Source organism: Notechis scutatus, chromosome 5 (assembly GCF_049901735.1).
Source record: "Notechis scutatus isolate UNSWTSFEM ecotype Mainland chromosome 5, rNotScu1.2, whole genome shotgun sequence".
In the NCBI taxonomy this organism is placed as follows: Eukaryota; Metazoa; Chordata; class Lepidosauria; order Squamata; family Elapidae; genus Notechis; species Notechis scutatus.
Genome location: NC_142013.1, coordinates 1433095 through 1460775, shown reverse-complemented (window position 1 = coordinate 1460775; position 27681 = coordinate 1433095). Strand labels below are relative to the sequence as shown.

General features: G+C 49.0%; 1 protein-coding gene across 1 annotated transcript in view; it reads right to left on the bottom strand.

The window, feature by feature from the left end:
- PDE2A (phosphodiesterase 2A) overlaps positions 1–27681 on the bottom strand; it is a 224329-nt gene that overhangs the window by 58575 nt on the left and 138073 nt on the right. The window contains exons 4-5 of the mRNA XM_087965919.1: positions 3236–3345; positions 1192–1247 (exon numbers count right to left, since the gene is read on the bottom strand). Of these exons, the coding sequence (XP_087822045.1) occupies positions 1192–1247; positions 3236–3345 (166 nt within the window). The remainder of the gene's footprint in view (positions 1–1191; positions 1248–3235; positions 3346–27681) is intronic.

Below are 27681 nucleotides of genomic sequence, written 5' to 3'. Positions count from 1 at the left end.
TACCGAGCCACCCCATTCTTGAGACTGGCCAAACCCAAATGCTGCGGCTGTTCTTCCTATGTGTGATGACCTGAAGGGGCATGACACCAAAATAACAAAGTCACCAAAGTAAAATAAATTCCCTTTAATGCCTCCAACTTGGCCCCAATGTCCAATTATCCTCGATTAGAGATCAAACGCTTCAAAAAAAGCAGTCTACGAAGGGCAGAAATGCAGTCTGAACCCAAAGTAAAGATAATTAGAAACAACAACAACAACAAAAAAAACAACACAAACCACAGCACGCACAGCAAAGATAATGCATGCTTCGCTTCCAGCAAGGAGCTGTGTGCAAACGCCCCACTTATATCCTGCTCTCCCAGCTGCAACTAATGAAAGGGATCAGGGCCCTTTCCTCCCCCCGTAAGCCACATTGCTCCCTTCTCCATTCCTCCCTGTGTGCCCTAGGATGCAGAGGGGGTGGGCCTGGGTCTGCCTCTGAATGCCCAGCCGGACTGCGCTTGTCCCCCGTTTCTTCCCCAGCCACCGGAGCCCCTCTTTTTTTTGTAACTTGTGGTGAGCAAAACTGGACGCAGAATATTCCAGGTGTGGCCTTACTAAGGTTTTATAAAGCGGCACTAATTTCCATTAGGTGATTGCAGGGAGCAATCGTTGCAACGTTGAATCCAGAGTTGTAAGTGCTCTTCCCAGATGACAGGTCTGTTGTAACCGAGTGACAAGTTGTAAATCAAGGACTACCTGAATCAAGCCTATAACTGACACTCTAGATGCACCATTATTGCTAGAGGGACAGGTAAAGTCAAGGCTGAGAAGCTACGTTGACTTTACAACCTGTGGACTTCAACTCCCAGAAAATCCCAGAAGAATTCTGGGAGTTGAAGTCCACAGGTTGTAAAGTCCCCATAGTGGCTCACCTCTGGGCAACAGCGGGGCAGAACCTCATACAATCTGTTGAAGAAGTTTCTCCTCAGGGGAGGAGGGGGAAGGTCAAAGAAGTCAAGATGGCAGCCAGAACGCTTTTTTTTTTTAAAATAAAAGGAGCTGGGTTTGGATGGCCAGGTGGCTGTGAGCAGCCATCTTGACTTTTTTGCCCTCCCCTCCCTAAGGACACCTTTGTGACGGTGACGTTCCGGGTCACAAACTCTTGTTTTCTAGGGACTTCCTCCCCTCCCCCTCCCCACAGATACTCACCAGGATAACACACACCACAGTGCCCGAACTCTTGTCCACTAAAGGATTGATTAAGACTGCAAACAACAGAGAAAAAAGGGAGAAAAAAATTAAATTAAATTGTAACCCAAAGAGAGAAACTGACACTATTCAGTCCTGGGCAACTGTCAATCAATGACCATGATTGGAGATCAGAAGTTCTGTGGTTAGAATAGAATAACAGAGTGGGAAGGGACCTTGGAGGTCTTCTAGTCCAACCCCCTGCCTAGGCAGGAAACCCTACACCACTTCAGACCAATGGTTATCCAACCTCTTTTTAAAAACTTCCAGTGTTGGAGCATTTACAACTTCTGGAGGCAAGTTGTTCCGCTGATTAATTGTCCTCACTGTCAGGAAATTCCTCCTTAATTCCAAGTTGCTTCTCTCCTTGGTTAGTTTCCATCCGTTGCATCTTGTTCAACCTTCAGGAGCTTTGGAGAATAGCTTGACTCCCTCTTCTTTTGGGCAGCCCCTCGGATATTGGAATATTGCTATTATGTCTGTTATCTGTTATCTCTGTTGTTACATCCTGTAACCCCCACTTCTTTAACCTCAAACTAGCCACCATTGACCTCACCCCATTCCTAAGAGGCCTGTAAGGGGCGTGCATAAGCGCACCATCGTGCCTACCGCTCCTATTGTCCCCATTGATCTGTACCTATTTCCTGTATTCTTATATTCTTATAACTATCACCTTGTAAGCGATTGACAAATCAAATAAATAAATAAAATAAAATAAAAATAAAAGAAGGAAGGAAGGAAGGGGGAAGGAAGGAGAGAACAGGGAAGGAAGGAAGGAAAGAAGGAAGGAGAGAAAAAGGAGGGAGGAAGGAAGGAAAGAAGGAAGGAAGGGGAAATGACGGAGAACAGGAAGGAGAGAAAAGAATGGAGGGAGGAGAGAAAAGGAGGGAGGGACTGGGAGGAAGGAAGGAAGGAAAGGAAGGGAGAGAATACCCATTCCTAAGAGGTCTGTAAGGGACGTGCATAAATGCACCATTGTGCCTACTGTCCCTGTCCTATTGTCCCCATTGATTCGTGCCTATTTCCTGTATTCTCACTCATGTTTATACCTATAACTATCATCTTGTAAGTGATTGACAAATCAAATAAATGAATAAAATAAAAAACAAAAGAAGGAAGGAAGGAAAGGGGAAAGAAGGAGAACAGGGAAGGAAGGAAGGAAGGAAGGAAAGAAGGAAGGAGAGAAAAGGGAAGGAGGGAGAGGGAGGAAGGAAGGAAAGAAGGAAGGAAGGGGAAATGAAAGAGAACAGGGAAGGAGAAAGAAGAAAGGAGAGAAAAGAGTAGAGGAAGGAGAGAAAAGAAGGGAGGGAGCAGGAGGAAGGAAGGAAAGGAAGGGAGAGAATACCCATTCCTAAGAGGTCTGTAAAGGGCGTGCATAAGTCCACCATCGTGTCTACCGTCCCTGTCCTCTTGTCCCCATTTATTCGTACCTATTTCCTGTATTCCTACCCATGTTTATACTCATACCTATTGTAAGCGATGGACAAATCAAATAAATCAAATAAAATAAATCAAATGTCTCCCCAGTCCTTCTTTTCATTAGACTAGAGACACACCCTGCAACCGTTCCTCGTGTGCTTTAGCCTCCAGTCCCCCTCATCCTCCTGGTTGCTCTTCTCGGCACTCTTTCCAGAGTCTCAACCTCTTTTTTTTTTTGCATCGTGGCAATCAAAACCGGATGCAAATATTGTGGCCTTACCGAGGCCTTGTAAAGTGGCATTAACACTTCACGTGATCTTGATCCTATCCCTCAGCCTAGGATGCAGCCTAGGATTGCATCGGCCCTTTTGGCGGCAGCTGCTGCTGCACACGGCTGGCTCCTAATGAAGTGGTCCTCCACTAAGACTCCGAGGTCCCCCTCAACAGTTACTACCACTGAGTGAGGTACCCCATATACTGTAGCTCTGCATTTGGTTTTCCTTCCTTAAACGAAGCAATCGTGAAGGCGGACGTGCCCAATTTTTACGAACTCTTTCGCTGTTAGGTGCGTTTGTCGACTTCTTACCTTGCTTGCCGGGGGCTACGGGGGCAGCCAAGCCGGCCACCGGGTTGCCCTGCAGCTCGGCCAATGGCAGCCCGTTGCAGGCCACCCTCTTCTGCTGAAGGACGGCATCTCTGGAAGGGGGAAAAGAGGATGAGTGAAAAAAGAAAAAACAACAACAACAGAAGCAAAAAGGAGCCAATTTGGAATGTCAAAATCCCAGTTCAATCCCTTTGATGCCCAGCTGGGAAGAACAAGAGCCGGGGTGCATGGCTTAAGTCTCCCAAGAAGAAATCCCGGTTTGGTTCTGGGATAGGAGACCACCAGGAGATCCCACAGCAGAAGGGGTAGCTGGAAAAAAACATCCCAAAGGAAAGTGGGTTGAGGGCATTTGTTGGGTTTTCTACAAGCCAAGCACCAACCAAGGTTTCGTTGGCCTTCACCCAAGTCACAGCCCAAAGTAGGAACGGCAGGAAGTCACAGCGGCAATTCCAGGTGAGGGACAATCTGGTCTAGTGGTCAAAGGCAACAGGCTAGAAACAAGTGGTTTCTAAGTGCTGACTTAGGTAAGAAAGTCTTTGGGGCAATCACCAGGAGACCGTGAGTTCTAGTCCTGCTTTAAGGCAGGAAAGGCAGCTGGGTGATTTTGGGCCAATCACCAGGAGACGGTGAGTTCTAGTCCTGTCTTAGGCATGAAAGCCACATGGGTGACTTTGGGCCAATCACCAGGCGATGAGGAGTTCTAGTCCTGACTTATGCATAAAAGCTGGCTGGATGACTTTGGGCCAATTACTAGGAGATGGTGAGTTCTAGTCCTGCCTTAGGCATGAAAGCCACATGGGTGATTTTGGGCCAATGACCAGGAGACGGGGAGTTCTAGTCCTGTCTTAGGCATGAAAGCCACCTGGGTGATTTTGGGCCAATGACCAGGAGACGGGGAGTTCTAGTCCTGCCTTAGGCATGAAAGCCACCTGGGTGATTTTGGGCCAATGACCAGGAGACGGGGAGTTCTAGTCCTGTCTTAGGCATGAAAGCCACATGGGTGATATTGGGCCAATGACCAGGAGACGGGAGTTCTAGTCCTGCCTTAGGCATGAAAGCCACATGGGTGATATTGGGCCAATGACCAGGAGACGGGAGTTCTAGTCCTGTCTTAGGCATGAAAGCCACATGGGTGATATTGGGCCAATGACCAGGAGACGGGAGTTCTAGTCCTGCCTTAGGCATGAAAGCCACATGGGTGATTTTGGGCCAATGACCAGGAGACGGGAGTTCTAGTCCTGTCTTAGGCATGAAAGCCACATGGGTGATATTGGGCCAATGACCAGGAGACGGGGAGTTCTAGTCCTGTCTTAGGCATGAAAGCCACATGGGTGATTTTGGGCCAATGACCAGGAGACGGGGAGTTCTAGTCCTGCCTTAGGCATGAAAGCCACATGGGTGATATTGGGCCAATGACCAGGAGACGGGGAGTTCTAGTCCTGCCTTAGGCATGAAAGCCACATGGGTGATATTGGGCCAATGACCAGGAGACGGGGAGTTCTAGTCCTGCCTTAGGCATGAAAGCCACATGGGTGATTTTGGGCCAATGACCAGGAGACGGGGAGTTCTAGTCCTGTCTTAGGCATGAAAGCCACATGGGTGATATTGGGCCAATGACCAGGAGACGGGGAGTTCTAGTCCTGTCTTAGGCATGAAAGCCACATGGGTGATATTGGGCCAATGACCAGGAGACGGGGTTCTAGTCCTGCCTTAGGCATGAAAGCCACATGGGTGATTTTGGGCCAATGACCAGGAGACGGGGAGTTCTAGTCCTGCCTTAGGCATGAAAGCCACCTGGGTGATATTGGGCCAATGACCAGGAGACGGGGAGTTCTAGTCCTGTCTTAGGCATGAAAGCCACATGGGTGATATTGGGCCAATGACCAGGAGACGGGGAGTTCTAGTCCTGCCTTAGGCATGAAAGCCACATGGGTGATATTGGGCCAATGACCAGGAGACGGGGAGTTCTAGTCCTGTCTTAGGCATGAAAGCCACATGGGTGATATTGGGCCAATGACCAGGAGACGGGAGTTCTAGTCCTGCCTTAGGCATGAAAGCCACATGGGTGATTTTGGGCCAATGACCAGGAGACGGGGAGTTCTAGTCCTGTCTTAGGCATGAAAGCCACCTGGGTGATTTTGGGCCAATGACCAGGAGACGGGAGTTCTAGTCCTGCCTTAGGCATGAAAGCCACCTGGGTGATTTTGGGCCAATGACCAGGAGACGGGGAGTTCTAGTCCTGTCTTAGGCATGAAAGCCACATGGGTGATATTGGGCCAATGACCAGGAGACGGGGAGTTCTAGTCCTGCCTTAGGCATGAAAGCCACATGGGTGATATTGGGCCAATGACCAGGAGACGGGAGTTCTAGTCCTGCCTTAGGCATGAAAGCCACATGGGTGATTTTGGGCCAATCACCAGGAGACGGTGAGTTCTAGTCCAGCCTTAGGCATGAAAGCCACATGGGTGATTTTGGGCCAATCACCAGGAGACGGTGAGTTCTAGTCCTGTCTTAGGCATGAAAGCTGGCTGGATGACTTTGGGCCAATTACTAGGAGATGGTGAGTTCTAGTCCTGCCTTAGGCATGAAAGCTGGCTGGATGACTTTGGGCCAATTACTAGGAGATGGTGAGTTCTAGTCCTGCCTTAGGCATGAAAGCCACATGGGTGATTTTGGGCCAATGACCAGGAGACGGTGAGTTCTAGTCCTGTCTTAGGCATGAAAGCTGGCTGGATGACTTTGGGCCAATTACTAGGAGATGGTGAGTTCTAGTCCTGCCTTAGGCATGAAAGCTGGCTGGATGACTTTGGGCCAATTACTAGGAGATGGTGAGTTCTAGTCCTGCCTTAGGCATGAAAGCCACATGGGTGATTTTGGGCCAATGACCAGGAGACGGTGAGTTCTAGTCCTGTCTTAGGCATGAAAGCTGGCTGGATGACTTTGGGCCAATTACTAGGAGATGGTGAGTTCTAGTCCTGCCTTAGGCATGAAAGCCACATGGGTGATTTTGGGCCAATGACCAGGAGACGGGGAGTTCTAGTCCTGTCTTAGGCATGAAAGCTGGCTGGATGACTTTGGGCCAATTACTAGGAGATGGTGAGTTCTAGTCCTGCCTTAGGCATGAAAGCCACCTGGGTGATTTTGGGCCAATGACCAGGAGACGGGGAGTTCTAGTCCTGCCTTAGGCATGAAAGCCACCTGGGTGATTTTGGGCCAATGACCAGGAGACGGGGAGTTCTAGTCCTGTCTTAGGCATGAAAGCCACATGGGTGATATTGGGCCAATGACCAGGAGACGGGGAGTTCTAGTCCTGCCTTAGGCATGAAAGCCACATGGGTGATTTTGGGCCAATGACCAGGAGACGGGGAGTTCTAGTCCTGTCTTAGGCATGAAAGCCACATGGGTGATATTGGGCCAATGACCAGGAGACGGGGAGTTCTAGTCCTGTCTTAGGCATGAAAGCCACATGGGTGATATTGGGCCAATGACCAGGAGACGGTGAGTTCTAGTCCAGCCTTAGGCATGAAAGCCACATGGGTGATTTTGGGCCAATGACCAGGAGACGGTGAGTTCTAGTCCTGTCTTAGGCATGAAAGCTGGCTGGATGACTTTGGGCCAATTACTAGGAGATGGTGAGTTCTAGTCCTGCCTTAGGCATGAAAGCCACATGGGTGATTTTGGGCCAATGACCAGGAGACGGGGAGTTCTAGTCCTGCCTTAGGCATGAAAGCCACATGGGTGATTTTGGGCCAATGACCAGGAGACGGGGAGTTCTAGTCCCGACATGCGTAAAAGCTTTTCTGGGTGACTGTGGGCCAATCACCAGGAGACTGTGAGTTCTAGTCCTGCCTTAGGCATGAAGTCCAGCTGGTCTCTCCCACTTAGTCCAACCTACCCACCAAGGCCCACAAAGTATGGTATAAAGGTCAAGATATGCCATGGAAGAAACACACCTGAAAAAAGGCAAGGTTTCCATCCCACCTCATGTCTGCCATTTTGACTTTTTGGACCTCTCCCAAGCTGGAGAGGGAGACCAGCTTCTCTCCTCCCTTTTCTCCCTTGCTCTCCAAGGGAGCTGGCCATTTCTTTGCTTTTGAGCCAATGTCCCTCCCTTCCCCCTCACCTGGGCCACCTGCCCCTAGACTCACCTGAAGCAGGCAAACATTTAATCCCTTGATTATTGACTTCTCTTCCTTCTCTCTCATTTGGGAGATTTGTTTTCTCCCCAAAGAATTACCTAGCTGTTCTTGAGAGCTTATTTTGTGTGTGTGTGTGTGTGTGTGTGTTTGGGGTTGCTTTCATCCTGATAGATGAAAAGTACCATCCCTGGCAGGGTTTCTTTTCCCTGCCTTTGGCCCCACACTAGAACAGAGAACCATTTCTCGTTCATTTCTTATTCTGCTTGGCTGCCTTCACAGATGTGGGGAGATAAATTTGGCTCTGATAACTGAATGAAAAATCACCAAAGCTGGACAGGGTTCACGATCTGGGGAGAGAGAGGGAGAGAAGTGAGAGAGAGGTGAGAAGAAAGGAGGGAGAGCGAGAAGAGAGAGAGGAGAGACAGAAAGGAGAGAGAGAGAGAGGAGAGAAAAGAAAGAGAAGAGACAGAAAGGAGAGAGAGTCAATCAACCAAGCAATCAGAGTAGAGTTGGAAGGGACCTTGTAGGTCATTTAGTCCAACCCCTGCTCAAGCAGGAGGCCCTACATCATTTCTGATGAATGGCAGTCCAGTCTCTTCTTGAAAGCGGGGAGAGAGAGAGAGAGAGGAGACAGAAAGGAGAGAGAGAGGAGAGAGAAAAAGGACAGAAAGGAGAGAGAGAGAGAGAGGAGACAGAAAGGAGAGAGAGAGAGAGAGAGAAAAAGGACAGAAAGGAGAGAGAGAGGAGAGAGAAAAAGGACAGAAAGGAGAGAGAGAGAGAGAGAGAAAAGAAAGAGAAGAGACAGAAAGGAGAGAGAGTCAATCAACCAATCAATCAGAATAGAGTTGGAAGGGACCTTGTAGGTCATTTAGTCCGACCCCTGCTCAAGCAGGAGGCCCTACATCATTTCTGATGAATGGCAGTCCAGTCTCTTCTTGAAAGCGGGAGAGAGAGAGAGGGGAGACAGAAAGGAGAGAGAGAGGAGAGAGAGAAAGGACAGAAAGGAGAGAGAGAGAGAGAGAGAGAGGAGACAGAAAGGAGAGAAAGAGGAGAGAGAAAAGGACAGAAAGGAGAGAGAGAGAGAGGAGAGAGAAAAAGGACAGAAAGGAGAGAGAAAGAGGAGAGAGAAAAAGGACAGAAAGGAGAGAGAGAGAGGAGAGAGAAAAAGGACAGAAAGGAGAGAGAGAGGAGCGGGTATAAAGTCTGCCAAGATCTTTTTGGATCCTGAGCTTCTCTTCTGGGGTGTTGGCTATTCCTGCCACCTTTGTGTCATCTGCAAATCTGAAAAATCTAACTTTCAAGACACAAGTTTCCTTCTTCCGGCTAGATCTGAAAAAGTCCTTATGTCAGAAGAGACAAAGCTAAGTGAGATTTTGGGCCGTTTCTCCTCTTCAAAAAAAACCACCCCTCTCTCTTCTCACCTATGGTGAGGACTATAATCCACTCCTGGTTTTCCCTCCTCCTGGATGAACAGGTTGTTTTAAAAAAAACAACCCTGTTGTTAAGATTTAGTGTCCATTTGGCATTTTAGAGGTTTTTATAATGGAGCATAAAACTACTTAATAAAGCCCAGGCCATTTGCATTTTTTGTGGGAGAAGGCTTTTATAGATGGAAATTCAGAATGGCAAGAGCCTTGGAGATCTTCCAACCCAACCTTCTGCCTGGGCAGGAATCTACCCCTTTAGTAGCTCCAAAATACTGTTTAAACCCTCCATCAAAGGGGCACCGAGATCAGAGAATATATCATGTAGTTCAGGGTTGAAGAGACTCCTTCATCTCACAAATGACACACAGATTCAACCAGTTTCAACTGGAAGCCGTGAGCATCCTAGATTAAGCCAAACCCAACAATGCCAGGGAATTCCTGGCACTCAGATCAACTCAACCATCAACGGATACACAGAGATCAATCACATCTACGCAGCATTTGAAAGAGACCACAAAAGAGCTAAGGAGGAAATCAAGAGATCAGAACGTATTTCTCTCCTGCAGGCCACACCCAGATAAGCAGGGATTAACTCCTGGCAAATAAGTTGAGCAGAAAACAATACTCCAAATCAAAACGCTATCGAAGGAAACCCCGCAAGGTCCCTTCCAACGCTGTGAATCTGCTAAGGCAGGGATCCCCAACCTTTTCGACGCCGCTGCCCGGTTCCGGCGTCAGCTGGGCGCCGCGCCGGTTCGGCGTCAGCTGGGCGCCGCCATCTTTTGACGAAAATCACTTCCGGTGACGTCATCGAAGTGATTTTTCGCAAAAAATGGCGGCGTAGCGCTCCGGTGAGCTTTTCGGGTAGAAATGGCTTTCTACCCGGAAAAGCTCACCGAGCTGGCGCCGCCATCTTTTTGACGAAAAATTGCTTTTTTACCAAAAAGATGGCGGCGCCCAGCAACCAGCGGCCCGGTAAGGCTTGTTCACGACCGGTACCGGTCCGCGGACCGGCGTTGGGGACCCCTGTGCTAAGGGACCAAGGTTGGACACCCTTACTTTAAAAGGCTTTAGGTGAGGCGAGATACTTCCTGAGAGAGAGAGACCCATCCATCTTACACCTTCTCCGTTTTCATCTTCCCAAGTCTGGTGGGGCAGCGAGGAAGGAAAAGGAAGGAACACGCTATATTGGGGGTCATCTCTGACCGAATCTTGAACCATTTGTCAAGGGGCGAAGAAGAAGCCGAAGGAAAAAGAGATGGATTCTTTAGCTCTTGAGGTCGTTAAACACCCTCCTCACATTCTCGGGCATGATGGATGTCAGTGTCCCAAATATCAATTCATTCGTCAGCCTCTGAATGGAAAGGCCATTAAGGGTTCCAGCCCCCTCCAAAGATGACACATTAGTCACTGGATTAATTTGCAAGTTGCAAAGATATGTCTTCCCAGCTGCCTAGTGTCCTTCTAGCTAGTCCTTGCTTCATCAAACTGTCCAGGAAAAAAAAAATTCAGGCATCAGCCAGGGGTGGGCTCCAAAAAAGTTAGCAACTGGTTCTCCACCTGGTTGCTAGGTGGATGTGGCCTTGGTGGGCGTGGCTTAGTCGGCCTCCCTGCACCACGGCTGGGGGAGGGGGCATATTCACCCACCCTGGGCTCCGGAGGCTTTCTGTGATGGCGCAAAGGGTCGTGGCACAAAGGCAACACAGTCACATAAGTAAGAAAAGTCCCTTTAATACCTCCAACTTTGCCCCCAGTGTCCAGTTACCTTCGGCTGGAGAAATTTATTTCCCCACCCCAGGAACAGCCTTTGAGTGGAGAAAATTCAGTCCGAAAACAAAGCATATACAAACTGTAAATAAAAATCCACACAAACCACGCTGCAGCAATTAACTGGACAGGGCAGGAGAAGGAATTGCAGACTTCAAAGGCCAACAAAATACACACAGTTGAGAAGATGCCAGGAACCCAGATAAGCCTCAACAATAAAAGATAACTCACAATGTGCTCCCAATAAATTGCTGTGCACAACTTTCCTTTTTAAACACTGTTTTCCCAGCTGCAGCTAATGAAGGGAATCAGGGCCCTTTCCTCCCCAGTAAGCCATGCAACTCATGTTGCTCCCTTCTCCGTTCCTCCCTCTGTGCCCTAGGATGAAGAGGGGGTGGGCCTGGGTCTTCCTCTGAACTCCCCCTCCCTTGTTCTACCTCTCCCCTGCTCTGCCCAGCCGGACTTTGCCCTTCCCCAGTTTCTTCCACAGACAATGGAGCCACCCTCCCACTCCCTGTCAGCTGCTTGGCCTCCCCCTCCGAATCAGATTCCAACAGGGGCATGACATTTTCTTTGAGCCTCCTGGAGGGCGAAAATGGCCTCTCCCGGGCTCTGGAGGCTCTATAGAGGCCGGAAACGGGTCCGTTTCTGGCCTTCCGGAGCCTCCGTGAGGCTTGTTTTTCACCTCCCTGAGCCTCTAGAATGGCCCATGTGGGGACTTCTGGGAGGGGAGCAGAGGTGGTATTCAGCAGGTTTTCAACAGTTCTGGAGTACCAGTAGCAGAAACTTTGAGTAGTTGGGAGAACTGGCCAATCCCACTTCTGACTGGCCCCGCCAACCCATCTCTTTTCTGCCTCCCGAGTCCCAGCTGATCAGCCGATCTTCTTTTATTGCCCTGCACAGGAGAATGGAGCTGGAAAGCAGGTTAGTGGGGTGGGGAGGGAAGGGGATTTTGCAGTAACCACGCCCACCAAGACACACCCACCAAGCCCCTCCCACAGAACCGGTAGCAAAAAAATTTTTTGAATCCCACCACTAGAGGGGAGGTGTGGACAGGTTCAGCCAGGGGTGGGATTTTCCGGTTTGCTGAACCAGCCATAAAATTAACTACCAGGTCGCTTGAACCGGGGTGAACCGCTAGCAGCCCACCCCCCTGACACCAGTGTTGTGGCTCGCTGGCAGCCTGTGCAGATGGCAGCGGAGTCAGGCAGTGGGGAAGAACGGGGAGCAGTCTGGGGAGGGCTCGGACGAGGGTCCTGCGTCCGATGCAGAGATGGGGTCAGGGCCATCTGGGAGTGGGGTCCTGATGCCGGAGCCTCCAGAATCTGGAGTGAGGCAGAGGAACAGCGGGAGCCTGTTCCCAGTGCGCGCTTGCGTAGAGCTGCCAGAAGGTAAGAGAAAAGGGGCGACTCGGGAGGAAGGCTGGAAGAGGATTGGCCCCTCCCATAAGGCATAAAGGAAGTGCAAAGGGACGGGAGCCTTTGCAGGAAGCAACTTTGTTTGCTCTGTTCAGATTAGACCTTGAAGCTGTGTGGACTTTGTACTCTGTTTGGCTTTTTTCCAGTTCATTTGGCACTTTAGTTGTTGGCAGCCATTCCAAGGAGAGAAAGGTGGGTGCTTATCTCGAGGAACGGTTTGGGAATGAACACCATTCCCAGCCGTTGAAATCATATAAGAGTTGTTTGGACGAAGCTTTGCGTGCTTAACAGATAGCAGATCATCAGAGTTGGAAGGGGACCTTGTAGGTCATCTAGTCCAACCCCCCCCACCCAAGTGGGAGACCCGACACCATTTCTGCCAAATGGCAGTCTAGTCTCTTCTTGAAAGTCCCAAAGATTTTTCTCTAGAGATGCCCGTTGTAAGGACAGGACTGGGACGCAAGCAATTTATCTGATAGTTACCCTTATTATTTGATTTTAAGGGTCTAAGAAGAGTAGAGCATTGAAGAGCAGGAAGAGTCCTGGACAGAGAAGGAGGACAAGGTATAGGTTCTCCTGCTTGACCAGGGGGCTGGACTAGAAGACCTCCATGGTCCCTTCCAGCTCTATTCAATTCTAAGCAGCACTGCATGGAAAAGCAGGGCCCTCTGAACAGCATTATGGGTTAGCTGGGCAAAGCTGTGTCCTGGGGCCCCTACGTCAACTACTCACAGGAATAGAAATGTGTTGTGACTCGGAGGTTTGAGCCTGCTCTGTTAGAAGACACAGACTTAAGCAATGAGGAAGAGGAGGATTTGGCCTTGAGGTTTGAGCCTGCTTTGCTGGAGGACACAGACTTGAGCCAGGAGGAAGAGGAGGATTTGGCTCTGAGGTTTGAGCCTGCTGGAGGATTTGGAATTGCCTTCCTCCCCAGGACCTTCCTCCCTGGTTGTGCCTCAGGTGTCGGCAGATAATCAGGAGAGCATAGCAGAGCCTCTGGCTGAGGATCAAACTGAGGATTGTTGGTTTGATGCAAGGCAAAGGCGTGAGATGCAACGCAGAAGGAAAGGACAAATCAGGGACTGAGATGAGAGACTGACACGCCCCTCAGGGAATAAAAGGGGGCATGTTAGCTCTGGATTCTCGTCAGGGACAACTTGTTAATTTGGGATAGAAGCTTCGACAAATTCTGTGTGCAGGCGTTTGCCTGTGATTTATGTTCTTGTTTTATTATCGGACTTGGCAGGCAGCTTGTGGGAGACTGCCAAGGACTTCTCCAGCCAAAGGAATTTAACCCTGTCGTTACTGGTCTTGTCTGCTTGTTTATATTCCTTTGGAAACTTGGACTCTCACCTCGTGGGCACAGGTGAGACATAACAGAAATGTAAATAGTTGACCACATTAAAGCTATATTTATTTTATTTCTGACAAACGGCGGTCCAACCTCTTCTTGAAAGCCTCAAGGGCTTCATCACGGTCTCAGGAAGAAGAGTCAGCCTGCCATTTTCCCTTCTCCAAATCTGCTTGAGAGTCCAGCTCCCCCAAGTTCTGAGAAGGCAAAGAAAAGGAGAAAACCCAAGTCCAACTTCTGGCACTGACAGACGCCACGGCTGCGACGGGAAGGAGGCCGCCCGAAAGAATGGAGCCATCGAAGAAAAGACATTACAGCCAGAGATCGAAAAGGTCTGCGTGAGTCAAGTTGGTGGAAGAGATCCCGATTCGGGCTGGCCTGAGCTTTGCTGTGCGTGGGCGCTATGGCCGGGGCCTAGATGGGATTTAATTTTCCTGCCTTCCTACATCCACGGGACACCCATCAGCAAAAAAAAAACAACGACCTCTGAATCTCTCTGGCTCCTCAGAACGAAGCCCCCACGGTCACTGGTGAAAACTTTAAAACACGGGGTCGCGGAAAAGCAGCACAAGGCTCCGAATCGCAAACTCTGAATTGCTTCGGTGGAGGAGGACATCGAGAGCGACATTCTTCCATGCTTGCGGAGATGAGCTGGAAACAGGGAAGTTTCTTCTAAAAGGATTCCCCCTAAATTGTCCCTCATGGATCCCAGTTGAGGGATCCATCAGAAACTCTTATGGTATTTCAACGGCTTGGAATTCTGTTCATTCCCAGCCTGTAATGAGTCCCAAACAGTTCCTCGAGATAAGCACCCACCTTTCTCTCCTTTTGAAATGCTGCCCTCGGGGGCGTCCAGGGGAGGATCAAAAAGTCAAGAGCATAGAATCGTGAGGGGTCCTTGGTGCTCTCTGAGCTGGGTGGTTTTCTTGCAGACGTTTCATGACCCAGCTAGGTTACATCATCAGTTCTAGAAGGGAGTGAGGTTTGCTGAGAGGAGGAGGAGGAGGAGGAAGGAGGAGGAGGAGGAGGAGGAGGAGGAGGAGGAGGAGGAGGAGGAGGAGGAGGAGGAAGAGAATGACGGTAACTGTGGGGTCCTTGGTGCTCTCTGAGCTGGGTGGTTTTCTTGTAGATGTTTCATGACCCAGCTAGGTAACATCATCAGGGCTAGAAGGGAGTGGGGTTTATGGGGAGGAGGAGGATGACTGTGGGGTCGGTGCTCTCTGAACTTGGTTGTTTTCTTAAATATGCTTCATGACCCAACTAGGTAATAACATCAGTGCTAGAAAACAGGTTTGCAGAGAGGAGGAGGAGGAGGAGGAAAGGAGGAAAGGAGGAAAGGAGGGAGGGAGGAAAGGAGGGAGGGAGGAGGGGAGAATGATTGGTTTCCTTGGTGCCCTCTGAGCTTGGTGGTTTCTTTAATATGCTTCATGACCCAACTAGGTAATAACATCAGTGCTAGAAGAGAGCGGGTTTTCGGAGTGGAGGAAGAGGAGAAGGAGAAGGAGAAAGAGGAGGGCGGTGGGATCCTTAGGTGCCCTCTAAACTTGGTGGTTTCCTTGCAGACATTTCATGAGCCAACTAGGGCATAGCATCAGTGCTAGAAGAGAGTGGGGTTTGCAGGGGGAGGATAAGGAGGGGGGAAGTGGGCCTTCCCATCGTAAGGGTCCCACCGAGATGATCTCTGTGTTGTGAAGAGGAACCAAAAACACCCATTTCCTTCTTCTCACGTTCACTCAATCAGGGGATCCTCCTGAACTCACAGCTCCTGCTCAAAAAGCCGGTGGCAGCCGTGGCTAGCAGGGCCTTTGCACAGCTTCCTGGGATACTCCAGGTGCCGCTGGCATCGCTGTGGGATGCATTGATGAACATGTTTGCAGAGTGCAAACCTTCTTTCCTCCAAAAGCCGCCATCAGGAGGTGCTCAAGGAGAGAGAGAGACAGAGAGAGAGGAACAAAGAGGAACCAATAAAGGAGAATCGATGTAGCTCTGGATCGAAATGAGGTTTTCTTGCAGACATTTCGTGACCCAAACTAGGGAACATCATCAGTGCTAGAAGGGAGGGAAGTTTGCAAGGAGGAAGAGTAGGAGGAAGAGGAGAAGGAGGAGGAGGAGGAGGAGAGGAGGAAGACTGAGGGGTCCTTGGTGCTCTCTTGAGCTTGCTTGTTTCCTTGCAGACGTTTCATGACCCAACTAGGGAACATTATCAGTGCTAGTATGTGATCATGATTCATCCCTTATTGCTTGTACGTTCACTGAGTGCTTCTGCACCGGAGACAGATTCCTGGTGTGTCCAATCTCACTTGGCCAATAAAGAATTCTGTTCTATTTTATATGCTGGTGTCTTGCCTGTTAGGGTTGGTGGAGGATGGTCTGAGTGGCTAATTTGTCAAGGTGCCAGGCCTCTAGAAAACCCCTTACGTTTTTGGTCTAGGATGGTCCCGTTTCCCCAATTGAAACTGTGAAAAATCAAAGATACAGCTTATTGATCTATTAGATTCAATAAGTCCTAGGGATGATTGCAGTCCTCAGAAGAGAGATGGACCAAAGTTTTCAGCTAGGATGGTTTCAAAATATACCAGAACTATTTGTCCTCCTGCTGAGCCATCGCTAACTGTGAAAACGTATTTTTGCAAAGCATGCCCTTGGGTGGATAAGTTTAAAACAGGAAGAATGAAACTGTTGGAAATGAGGAACTGAAAGTAATGTACACAGGTGTTTAAGGAAAATGACAGTTAGTGAAGTTGTGAAGAGTGTATGTGGTTAGAAGAAAAGTTAAAAGGATAGGGTTGGGGATCAGCTTTGATTTATGGCCGTCCTTGCAGGACCTGCTGTATGTCTTTGGACCCCATTGCAATGGCTTATTAATGTATATTATTGCTATTATATATTTTTTATATCTATTCATTTCTTATGTTCAAAATTATTAGAAACAATAAACCTCTGATCTTAAAGTAAGAATTTTTGCTTGTGTTGCTGTCTGTTTCCTATTGGTATTTTTTTTAATGACAAAACTATGGTTAAATCTGTCCTTCTGTTGTGAAATGAAAGAATTTTCAGGATTCTGACTGGTAGTTGATGTTCGTGGATGCGCTCTGGATTGGCTTGCAGGGAAAAAGCATGAATTTTCTCTTTTAAGAGATGTGAAATCTCTTTTCTTCCAGCCAAGGAAAGAAGAGCAGAGCCAAACTCAACAAGTGGACAATCCCTTAAACACGAGCCAGCCATGTGCAGCAGCCACCCAAAAAAAGCCAACAGAATCCTTGGTTGTATAAGCAGAGGCATAGAATCAAAACCATGTGAAGTAATAGCACCACTTTATAAAGCCTTTATAAAGCCTGCAAGGGGATCCAACCAGTCAGTCCTTAAAGGAGATCAACCCTGACTGCTCTTGAGAAGGCCGGATCCTGAAGATGAAACTCAAAGACTTTGGCCACCTCATGAGAAGGAAGGAAGGAAGGAAGGAAGGAAGGAAGGAAGGAAGGAAGGAAGGAAGGAAGGAAGGAAGGAAGGAAGGAAGGAAGGAAGGACTCGCTGGAGAAGAGCCGAATGCTGGGAAAGATGGAGGGCCAAAGAAGAAGAAGAAAGGGACGGCAGAGAAGGAGGGGGCTGGAGGGTCACTGAAGCAGTCGCCGTGAGCTTAAATGGACTCCAGAAGATGGTAGAGGGCAGGAAGGCCTGGAGGAACGTTATCCATGGGGTCGCGATGGATCGGACACGACTTTGCAGCTAACAACAAAGCCACACCTGGAATCGGGCATCCAGTTTTGGTCGCCACATTACAGAAAACATGTGGAGACTTTGGAAAAAGTACAAAGAAGAGGAACTAAGATGATTAAAGTCCTGGAAATTGAAACATACAAAGAACGGTTACAGGATTTGGGTTTGGCTAGTCTAGAGAAAAGAAAGACTAGGGGAGACGTGATAGCAGTGCTCCAAATTTTTGAGGGGCTGCCCCAAAGAAGAGAGAGGGGGTCCACTTGTTTTTCAAAGCCCCCGAAGGCAGGACAAGAAGCCACAGGTGGGAACTAAATATGTGTAGTGAATAATATAGACATGAAGTAAGAGATAATGTTGTAAAACAAGATATGAGAATATTTAAAGAAAAATGAAAACAGTTATGTTATGAATTGGACTTGGATAAAATAAGTGTAATGGATATAAGAATATTTGAGAATATTGAAAGGTAAATGGAATAAGTAATAATATGATAAATTTTGAATACGAAAGAGGAATATGTAATTATGGTCATGTTTGTATTGAAATGTAAAAACCTGGAACCACATTGTTCACCAAAAGAGATGTTTTTTTAAAAATATAAAAATTATTGGAAAAAAAAGAAGAAGACTGGACAGTCACTTGTCTGGAATGGTATAGGGTCTCCTGCTTGAGCAGAGGGCTGGACTAGATGACCTCCAAGGCCCCCTCCAGCTCTATTCTGATTCTGAAGTCAACTGCCAAATAGGAGCGTTTCAGGTGTGGAATTGGCTGCTGCTTCAGCACCACGGATGGATGAACAGCTCCCCGGCCCCATTGGGTTGAATAGGGAGGGCAGCCTATAGAAACGGGAAATTGATGGCAGAAGAAACACTCCAGAGTCCATCTAGTCTGTCCTTTGAATAACAGAATCCCAGAGTTGGGAGGGACCTTGGAGGTCTTCTAGTCCAACTCCCTGCTTGACCGTAGTACCATTTCAGATTCAACCTGGAAATAAGGAGAAACTTTCTGACAGGGAGAACAATCAACCCATGGAACAGAAGTTGCCTTCGGAAGTTGTGGGACGTTTCATCCCTGAAGGCTTCCAAGAAGAGACTGGCCTGGCCTCTGTCAGAAAGGGTGTAGGGTCTCCTGCTTGGGTGGGGGGGTTGGACTAGATGACCTATAAGGTCCCTTCCAGCTCAGTTAATCTAAACACAACCACTGGAGGCTTTCAAGAAGAGACTGGACTGCCATCTGTCAGAAATGGTGTAGGGTCTCCTGCTTGGGTGGGGGGTTGGACTAGATGACCTACAAGGTCCCTTCCAATTCTCTTATTTTGTTATTAGTCTGCTATTCAGAAGTTGTGGGAGCTTTATCCCTGGAGGCTTTCAAGAAGAGACTGAACTCCCATCTGTCAGAAATGGTGTAGGGTCTCCTGCTTGGGCGGTGGGTTGGACTAAATGACCTACTAGGTCCCTTCCGATGTTATTCTATATTCAATGAAACAGAAGTTGCCTTCAGAAGTTGTGGGAGCTTCATCCCTGGAGGCTTCCAAGAAGAGACTGGACTGCCATCTGTCAGAAATGGTGCAGGGTCTCCCGCTTGGGCGGGGGGTTGGACTAGATGACCTACAAGGCCCTCTTCCAACTCAGATAATCCATCTGTTGTCAGACAAATGGCTGTCCAGTCTCTTTTTAAAAAGCCGCCGGGTGATGGAGCACCCCCACTGCAAAAGACAGAGGACATCTCTCTTTCGTGAAGTTAATATTTGATCAGCGTCCGCTCCTTTATCACACAGGTAATGCATTGGGCTTTAAATGTCTTTTTTTTTTTTATCTTGATGGATGATCCTGGATTTTTATTTTATGGCGCAATACCAGGGTTTCTAAAGCAGGATGCAAACCACATCCGGCGTGGCTTTTTTTTCCTTTTTTTATTAATCTCCCGGGGACAAAGATATGGGGTTTTATTCCACCCCCCACCCACCCACCCCACCGCCTTGGGGGAATTAATAGGTTTTAAAAGCCGAAGAGATCCGTTAATTGTTACAGAATTCACTTCTTCAAATTCTGCCCATTAGACCCATCTGCTGGTAGGGTGTGGGGTGGCCCCACGACATGCCACTCAAAACCTGGTGTGGCCCTCAGGCCCCAGGAAATTGTGCGCGCTCCTGCATTACAGGGTTGGTGTAAGCCATCTTGGCTAAAGGCACAGGCTTTGAAGGAGTAGAAAGGAGGGATCAGGTTTACTGCTTAAGGCAGCAGACGGGGAGTTCTAGTCCCGCCTTAGGCATGAAAGCCAGCTGGGGGACTTTGGGCCAGTCTCTCTCTCTCTCTCTCTCTCCCTCTCAACCCAACCCGCCTCACAGGGTTGGTGTTGTGTGGAGAACGGGAGGAGGGAGGAGGCTCAGGTAGGTTTGACAACTTGATCTATTTGTAAGAATAATATTGGGATATAAATAGAAATAAACAAACACATTCAATCCTATTCAGAGAGAGAGAGAGAGAGCGAAGGCCGAAGGCCCAACGATGAAACGTTGCCTTGGAGATCATTCAAGATTTTGAGCTGGCTGACTCTGCTGGCCAGACATTGAAGCCAGACTGATGTCCCCGGCGTACAGCACGACGTCCACAGAGATATGACGTCATGGCAGGCATGTTGTCTCTCGCCCTTGAAGCTGCCAGATCGAATGGTCCCTAAGCGGGTTGGGCAAAGCCTGGAGAGTCCTCGGCCTACGACCACAATGGAGCCCAAAATTTATGTCGCTAAGTGAGACATTGGTTCAGCGAGTTTTGACCTGTTTTACAAACCTTTCTTGCCATGTCCGTTAAGTGAATCCCTGCAGTTGTTAAATGAGGAACACCGTTGTTAAGTCGATCTGGTTTCCCCACTGTCTTTGCTTGTCAGACGGTCGCAAAAGGGGACCGCGTGACCCCGGGACCATCCTAAATAGGAGCTGTTTGCCAAGGGGCTGAATTTTGATCACATGACCCTGGGAGAATGCTGCAGCGGTCGTAAGTGTGCAAAACGGTCACACTTTTTTCGGTAGCTTTGAATGGTCACTAAATGAATGGTTGCAAGTCGAGGACGTCCTGCATTAAAGCCAGTAAAGATTGCTTTGTTCCTTTTAATCCGGTCTGGGGAATTATGGCCCCTTTATGGCTTGTGGACTTCAACTCCCAGAATTCCCCAGCCAGACATGCTCAGAATCCCACACTGGCTCAGGAATTCTGGGAGTTGAAGTCCACAGGCCATAAAGGGGCCATAGTTCCCCACCACTGCTTTAAATTGACATGTTGTTGTGGCCTATCGGCTGTCGGCCCGTCCACCAGCCAAATCAGAGGAGGAGGAGGCAGCGGCGTGGAAGTCGGGGTCAGCATCAGGGCAACCTGGGAGCTCCGAGGGGAAGAGGGGATGGAGCTGGCAGAGAGAGGGGGAGAGGGAGAGAGAGGAGAGAGGGGGGGGGGGGGGGGGGGGGGGGGAGGGGAGAGAGAGAGAGAGAGAGAGAGAGAGAGAGAGAGAGAGAGAGAGAGAGAGAGAGAGGTATGGAGGCGGAGCCTGGGCTGTCTGTCAGCCCTCAGATGGAAAATTAACAGCCCCCAGGTCTGGAGGGGGTTGATATGGAAGAGGAGGAACAGCTGGGTCCAGTGCCTGATGCGTAGAAGGCAGAGGAGAGGAGAGCAGTGGAAATCTATGGGCCGGTCCTCGGGATGTGAGCACCGAGGGGAAAGAGGGAATGGAGCTGGCACAGAGAGAGAGAGAGAGAGAGAGATGGAGGAGGAGCCTGGGCCGTCTGTCAGCCCTTAGATGGAGAGTCAACAGCCCCCCAGGAAGTGGCTGATGCAGAAGAGGAGAAACAGCCAGGTCCAGTGCCTGACGCACAGAAGGGAGAGGAGAGGAGAGCAGTGGAAATCTATGGGCTGGTCCTCAGGACGGGAGCTCCGAGGGGAAAGAGGGAATGGAGCTGGCAGAGAGAGAGAGAGACAGAGGCGGAGCCTAGCCTGTCTATCAGCCCCCAGATGGAGAGTCAACAGCTGCCAGGTCCGGAGGGGGCTGATGAGGAGGAACAGCCAGGTCCAGTGCCTGATGCGCAGAAGGGAGAGGAGAGGAGAGCAGTGGAAATCTATGGGCCGGTCCTTAGGTCGGAAGAGCCCCTGCTGCTAGGGAAGCCACACCTGAGCTCCGGGGATAAAAGGCAGGGGAGGAGATGAATAAGTGTGGCAGGCAACTATTCATCTCCCGGATGGACGGATGGACAGATGGATGGACTGGTTCGCCTGTGGTGAGAGAGAATTTTTTTGGGTGCTCCTAATAAAGGAATTATCGAGTTCACTTCCGAGAGTTCGTTGCGTTTGGAGAGCTCGGGTCAGAACACAAATATTCTGAAGAACCGGCTCTACCTCCACGTTCCACTCAAAGTGATTTGAGTGGGTGAGCCTGGGGGGTGCATCATCATGTAACACCCCCCTTTTTTCAGCCAACAGATACCCCTCCCCTAAAAAATTTGGAGCCCAATCGATGTGGCTTCTCGCCCCATCGATTTCCCAAGCCCGTTTCCCACCGCGGGCCATCCCTTTCGTCAAGAGCGTTTCCTATGCTAAACCACACCCGACACTCAGGTATCCACGGGGGGGTGTGAGTTGTGGTTCTCACACAATCGAGGCAGGTGGGGAAACCAGAACGAAATGTCAGAGGTGGACAAGTTGGGAGAGGAAAGGTGGGCTCATAAAGCTGCTGTGGGAAGGCAAAGCAAATGTCAAGTGGGACTCGCTTCGGAATCATAGCAACGGCCGAGATTCTTTGGAGTTTATTTATTCAGCCAAACTTGCAGAAAAGCTGCGCATTGGACACAAGAGGGACTCTGGCTTCGGACAAAAGAAAAATGCGATACGTACAAAGCCGCCCCTTGAGACAATAAAGCATGACCCTCCAGCTCCACCAAAAGCAGCCCACGGCAGAGCTAGAGGTCCCTCTGGGCCGCTCGGCCGGGGGTGGGCTGGGGAGGAAGGGGGAGGGGAGGGCTGGAGGGAAGGCCAAGCTCTTTTCAATCGGTCCTTTCTTCTCCTACTTACAGGTGTTCAGACATTCTTATGTTCTTTGTCATTGGGAGATGCTGAGAAGCCGTCTATGGTTGTGGCAGGGAGGGAGGGAGGGAGGGAAGGAGAAAGAGAGGGAGGGAGGAAAGAAGGAAAGAAAGGGAGGGAGGGAGGAAGAGAGGAAGGAAGGGAGGAAAGGAGAAAGAGAGGGAGGGAGGAAGAGAGGAAAGAAGGAAGGAAAGAAGGAAGGAAAGGGAGGGAGGAAGAGAAGAAAGAAGGAAGGAAAGGGAGGGAGGAATAGAGGAAGGAAGGAAAGGAGAAAGAGTGGGAGGGAGGAAGAGAGGAAAGAAGGAAGGAAAGAAGGAAGGAAAGGGAGGGAGGAAGAGGGGAAGGAAGGAAGGAAAGGAGAAAGAGAGGGAGGGAGGAAGAGAGGAAAAGGAAGGAAAGAAGGAAGGAAAGGGAGGGAGGAAGAGAGGGAGGGAGGAAGGAAAGGAGAAAGAGAGGGAGGGAGGAAGAGAGGAAAGAAGGAAGGAAAGAAGGAAGGAAAGGGAGGGAGGAAGAGAGGAAGGAAGGACAGGAGAAAGAGAGGGAGGGAGGAAGAGAGGAAAGAAGGAAGGAAAGAAGGAAGGAAAGGGAGGGAGGAAGAGAGGAAAGAAGGAAGGAAAGAAGGAAAGAAAGGGAGGGAGGAACAGAGGAAAGAAGGAAGGAAGGAAAGGAGAAAGAGAGGGAGGGAGGAAGAGAGGAAAGAAGGAAAGAAAGGGAGGGAGGGAGGAAGAGAGGAAGGAAGGAAAGGAGAAAGAGAGGGAGGGAGGAAGAGAGGAAAGAAGGAAGGAAAGAAGGAAGGAAAGGGAGGGAGGAAGAGAGGAAAGAAGGAAGGAAGGAAGGAAGGAAGGAAGGAAAGAAAGAAAGGAGAAAGAGGGGGAACTTTCTGAGAGTAAGAACAATTAACAAGTGGAATAGAAGTTTGCCTCCAGAACTTGTGGTTGCTCCATCCCTGGAGGCTTTCAAGAGGAGACTGGACAGCCATCTGTCAGGAATAGTACAGGGTCTCCAGCTTGAGCAGGGGGTTGGACTAGATGACCTACAAGGTCCCTTCCAACTCTGTTATCTTCTGAATTGATGGTGGGGGGGGAGAAGGGGAGGCTGGTATTTTAGCTTGCAAGGTTGGCTCTGTTCTCTTTCTGGGCCTGACACTGATGAGTGATTTTAGTGTATATATTATATATGTATTTTTTTCAAAACCCTTTTCCTCCCTCCCTGTAAAAGTGACAAACAAATTGACTCCCCCTCTTTCTCTCTCTCTCTCTTTTTAATTTGTTGCTATTATTCCCGACAGGAGCCTTTTGTTAGCTGGTGGAGAAATGGGGCTGCCCACCTCTTGCAGAGGAGCAATTACCCACTTTTCGGATCACCCACCGAAAGCTGCAATTACCCCCAAAGCGAATGAGTAAGTGGCACGCAGCCTTCCCGCCTGCCGTGACTTTAAAAGCTCCTTTTTGCAAAGGGGGGGCGAAGGATGTGTGTGCCTCACCTAGAACATTGCAAAGCAGGTATTAAAGACAGAGATCTCCAAACTTGGCCGCTGTAAGACTTGTGGACTTCAACTCCCAGAATTCCCCAGCCAGTCATGAATGATAGAGTTGGAGGGGACCAGAAGGGTCATCTAAGTCAGGGGTCTCCCACCTGGGCCACTTTAAGACTTGTGGACTTCAACTCCCAGAATTCCCCAGCCAGCCAGGAATGATAGAGTTGGAAGAGACCAGAAGGGTCATCTAAGTCAGGGGTCACCAACCTGGGCCACTTTAAGACTTGTGGACTTCAACCCCCAGAATTCCCCAGCCAGTCATGAATGATAGAGTTGGAAGAGACCAGAAGGGTCATCTAAGACAGGGGCCTCCAACCTGGGCCACTTTAAGACTTGTGGACTTCAACTCCCAGAATTCCCCATCCTTCAAACTGTGGCCCCTTTGGTGGAATTCTGGGAGTTGAAGTCCACAAGTCTTAAAGCAGCCAAGTTTGGGGACCCCTGTATTAAGAGGTGCTAAAGTGCAAAAAAAAATATGGGTAGTCCTCATTTTACGACCCCAATGGAACCCAATATTCTCGGCCGCTAAGTGTAGACATCTGCTAAGCCGAAGCCTGCCCCATTTACGACTTTTCGGAGCACGGTTGTTAAGGGGAACGCTGCGATTGCAAAGTTAGTTAGGATGCTGAAAACCGCCATAAGTGTGAATCAGATGCCAGCACCTGAATTTTGATCCTTGTGACCATGGGGGGGGGATGCTACAACGGTCGTAAGTGTGAAAAATGGACAGTTTTTTTTTTTAGTGCCTCTGTGAATTCAACTGGTCTCTAAATGAATGGTTGCAAGTTGAGGAGTAGTTGCATAAGCCTGTGGGAGGAGCTTTTCCAAAGGAGCACCGGAAACGTTGCGGGGGGACACACCGCTAATTTCTTAGAAGAGTGGGGCTCCCTTGGGCTCCTGGCTGGGTATATTCAGCAAGGGCTGGCAGGTGGTTGGGACAGAATTAAGGAATAACAGAGTTGGAAGGGACCTTGGAGGTCTTCTAGTCCAACCCGCTGCCCAAGGAGGAAACCCTATACCACGTCAGGCAAATGGCTGTCCAATCTCTTCTTGAAAACCTCCAGGGATGGAGCACCCACAACTTCTGGTGGAAGGCAGTTCCACTGCTTATATCGTCCTCCTTAATTCCAGGTTGCTTCTCTCCTTGATGAGTTTCCATCCATTGTTTCTTGTCCTGCCTTGTGGGGCTTTGGAAAATAAGTTTGACTCCTTCCTCTTCTTTGTGGCATCCCCTCAAATATTGGACTATTGGGCTCATGTCCCGCCTGGTCCTTCTTTTCTCTAGACTAGCCAAACCCAAATCCTGCAGCTGTTCTTCCTAGGTTTTAAGCCTGCAGGCCTTTAATCCTCTTACTTGCTCTTCTCTGTACTTTTCCCAGAGTCTCAAGATCTTTTTTGTAATTTGTGGTGACCCAAACTGGATGCAGGATTCCAGGTGTGGCCTTACGAAGGCTTTCGAAAGCGGCACTAAGACTTCGCGTGATTTTGATTCTAGGCCTCTGTTTATACCACCAAGGTTTGTCTTGGCTTTTTTTGGCTGCTGCCGCCCTCGGCCGGCTCGTGTTTAAGGGATCGTCCACCAGGACTCCAAGGTCCCCCTCACAGTCACTGTTTCTGAGCTTAATGCAGGCAATGAAATTTCATTTTAATATATGCCTATTAGAGCCAATAAAGTTATTATTCTATTCTATATTCTATTCAATTCTATTCAATTCTATTCAATTCTACATTCTATTCTACTCTACATTCTATTCTATTCTATGCTATTGTATTCTATATTCCATTCCATTCCATTCTCTCTTCTCTTCTCTTCTCTTCTCTTCTCTTTTCTCTTCTCTTCTCTTCTCTTCTCTTCTATTCTATTCTATTCTATTTTCTTCTATATTCTATTCTCTCCTATTCTATTCTATTCTATTCTATTCTACATTTCATTCCATTCCATTGTATTCTATTCCATCCCACTCCATTCCGTTCCATATATTCTGTTCTATTCTGTTCTGTTCTGTTCTATTCTATATTCTATTCTATTTTATATTCTATTATATATTCTATTCTATTCTATTCTATTCTATTCTATTCTATTCTATTCTATTCTATTCTATATTGTATATTGTGTATTGTGTATTGTGTATTGTGTATTGTGTATTGTATATTGTATATTGTATATTGTATATTGTATATTCTACTCTACTCTACTCTACTCTACTCTACTCTACTCTACTCTACTCTAACCTAACCTAACCTAACCTAACCTAACCTAACCTAACCTAATCTAATCTATGCTTGTACCTTTGGAATTTTCCTGCCAAGGTGTAAAACCTTCGCTTTTCTCACCCCTTTGAAGACTTCAACTCCCAGAATTCCCCAGCCATCCATGCGCCAGAGGCTGGGAAGACCAGACAGTGGGGCGTCACCCCTCCTCCTCCTCCTTGGCAGAAGCTCCTTCCGGCCTCTGCGTGGACACCTGCCACGTCCTCCCGAGCAAATATTTGTTTACTTCCAAGAACTCCAGGGCCTTTTACAGCCCAGCGCAAATAAGGATTTATGGCCTATTTTTGCTTCGCAGCCTGTTTGCTCAAAAGCCACTTAGCCCTTCCGGGCGTTAATGGGCCAGGCCCATCGGAGCAATGCCAGGTGTGGGGAGGTTTATACCAGGAAGGGGGTTCCTGTCTATCAGAAACCTGGTTTATTCGTGGTTTGGAGATGTTTGGAACTGATGCAGGCTGGCCTCCCCCGGGTTGCAAGTAGAGGCAGTCCTCGGTTTACGACCGCAGTTCAGCTGGGGAATTTACGTGGCTCACGTGGGAAATTGGTTCCGTGAGTTTTGCTCCGTTGTGCGTCCTCCCTTGCCCACTGCCGTTAAACAAATCACTGCAAATTCTTAACAGTTGGTCACACAGTTGTTAAGCGGATCCCCTTTGACTCGGCTGGTCCCAAGGTCCCCAAAAGGGGATGACAGGACCCCCCGGGGCAGTTGCGACCATCATAAACGCGAGTCGGATGCCCCAGGGGTCCGAATTTGGATCCCAGGGCGCTGCAACCGTCGTAAGTACGAGTCGGTTGCCAAGTGTCTGAATCCTGAATCAAATGACATTACACACACACCGGGGGGTGCCGCCACGGCTGTAAGTGTGAGAAATGGTCGTAAGTCACTTTTTTCCAGCCTTGTCGTCACTTCAAGTGGTCACTAAACAGGGCATTGTAAGTTGAGGACTACCTGGAGTTGGGGCATGTGTGCGTTTGTGTGTGTGTGTGTGTGTGCAGCTGAAAAAGAGTAAAATATAGAGAGTTCTACACTTAACCACCATTTGTTTAGCAACAATTTGAAGTTACCCCACCAACCACACACACACACCCCCCGAGGAATTCTGGGAGTTGAAGGCCACGAGTTACAACTAGTTGTTGCTATTGACGGGGTCCTCTTAACAGCATTATGGGTTAGCCGGGCAAAGCAGTGTCGTGAGTGCCCCTACAGCAACTACTCACAGGAGTAAAAAATGTAGATCAGGGGTGTCCAACCTTGGTAACGTTAAGCCTGGAGGACTTCAATTCCCAGAATTCCCCAGCCAGCAAAGCTGGCTGGGGAATTCTGGGAGTTGAAGTCCTCCAGGCTTAACGTTACCAAGGTTGGACACCCCTGATGTAGATGGTCGATCAAATTAAACCTATATTTATTTCACTGGCACTTCCAAGCAAGAAGTCATAGGATCCAAGGTGCATTGAAGGATTAACATGCGCAGCTTAGGATGGGGCCCCTTTGCTCGTGGGGCCCAGGGGCAAAAGCCCATCAGGCCAGTGGTGGGATTCAAATTTTTTTTATACTACCGGTTCTGTGGGCGTGGCTTGGTGGGCGTGGCCTGGTGGGCGTGGCAGGGGAAGGATATACTGTAAAATCCCCTTTCCCTCCCCACACCCCACTCAGCCTGCTTTCCAGCTCCGTTCTCCTTTTCAGGGCAACCCAAGGAAACCCAGCCGATCGGCTGGGACTCGATGAGAGGCAGAGAACAGA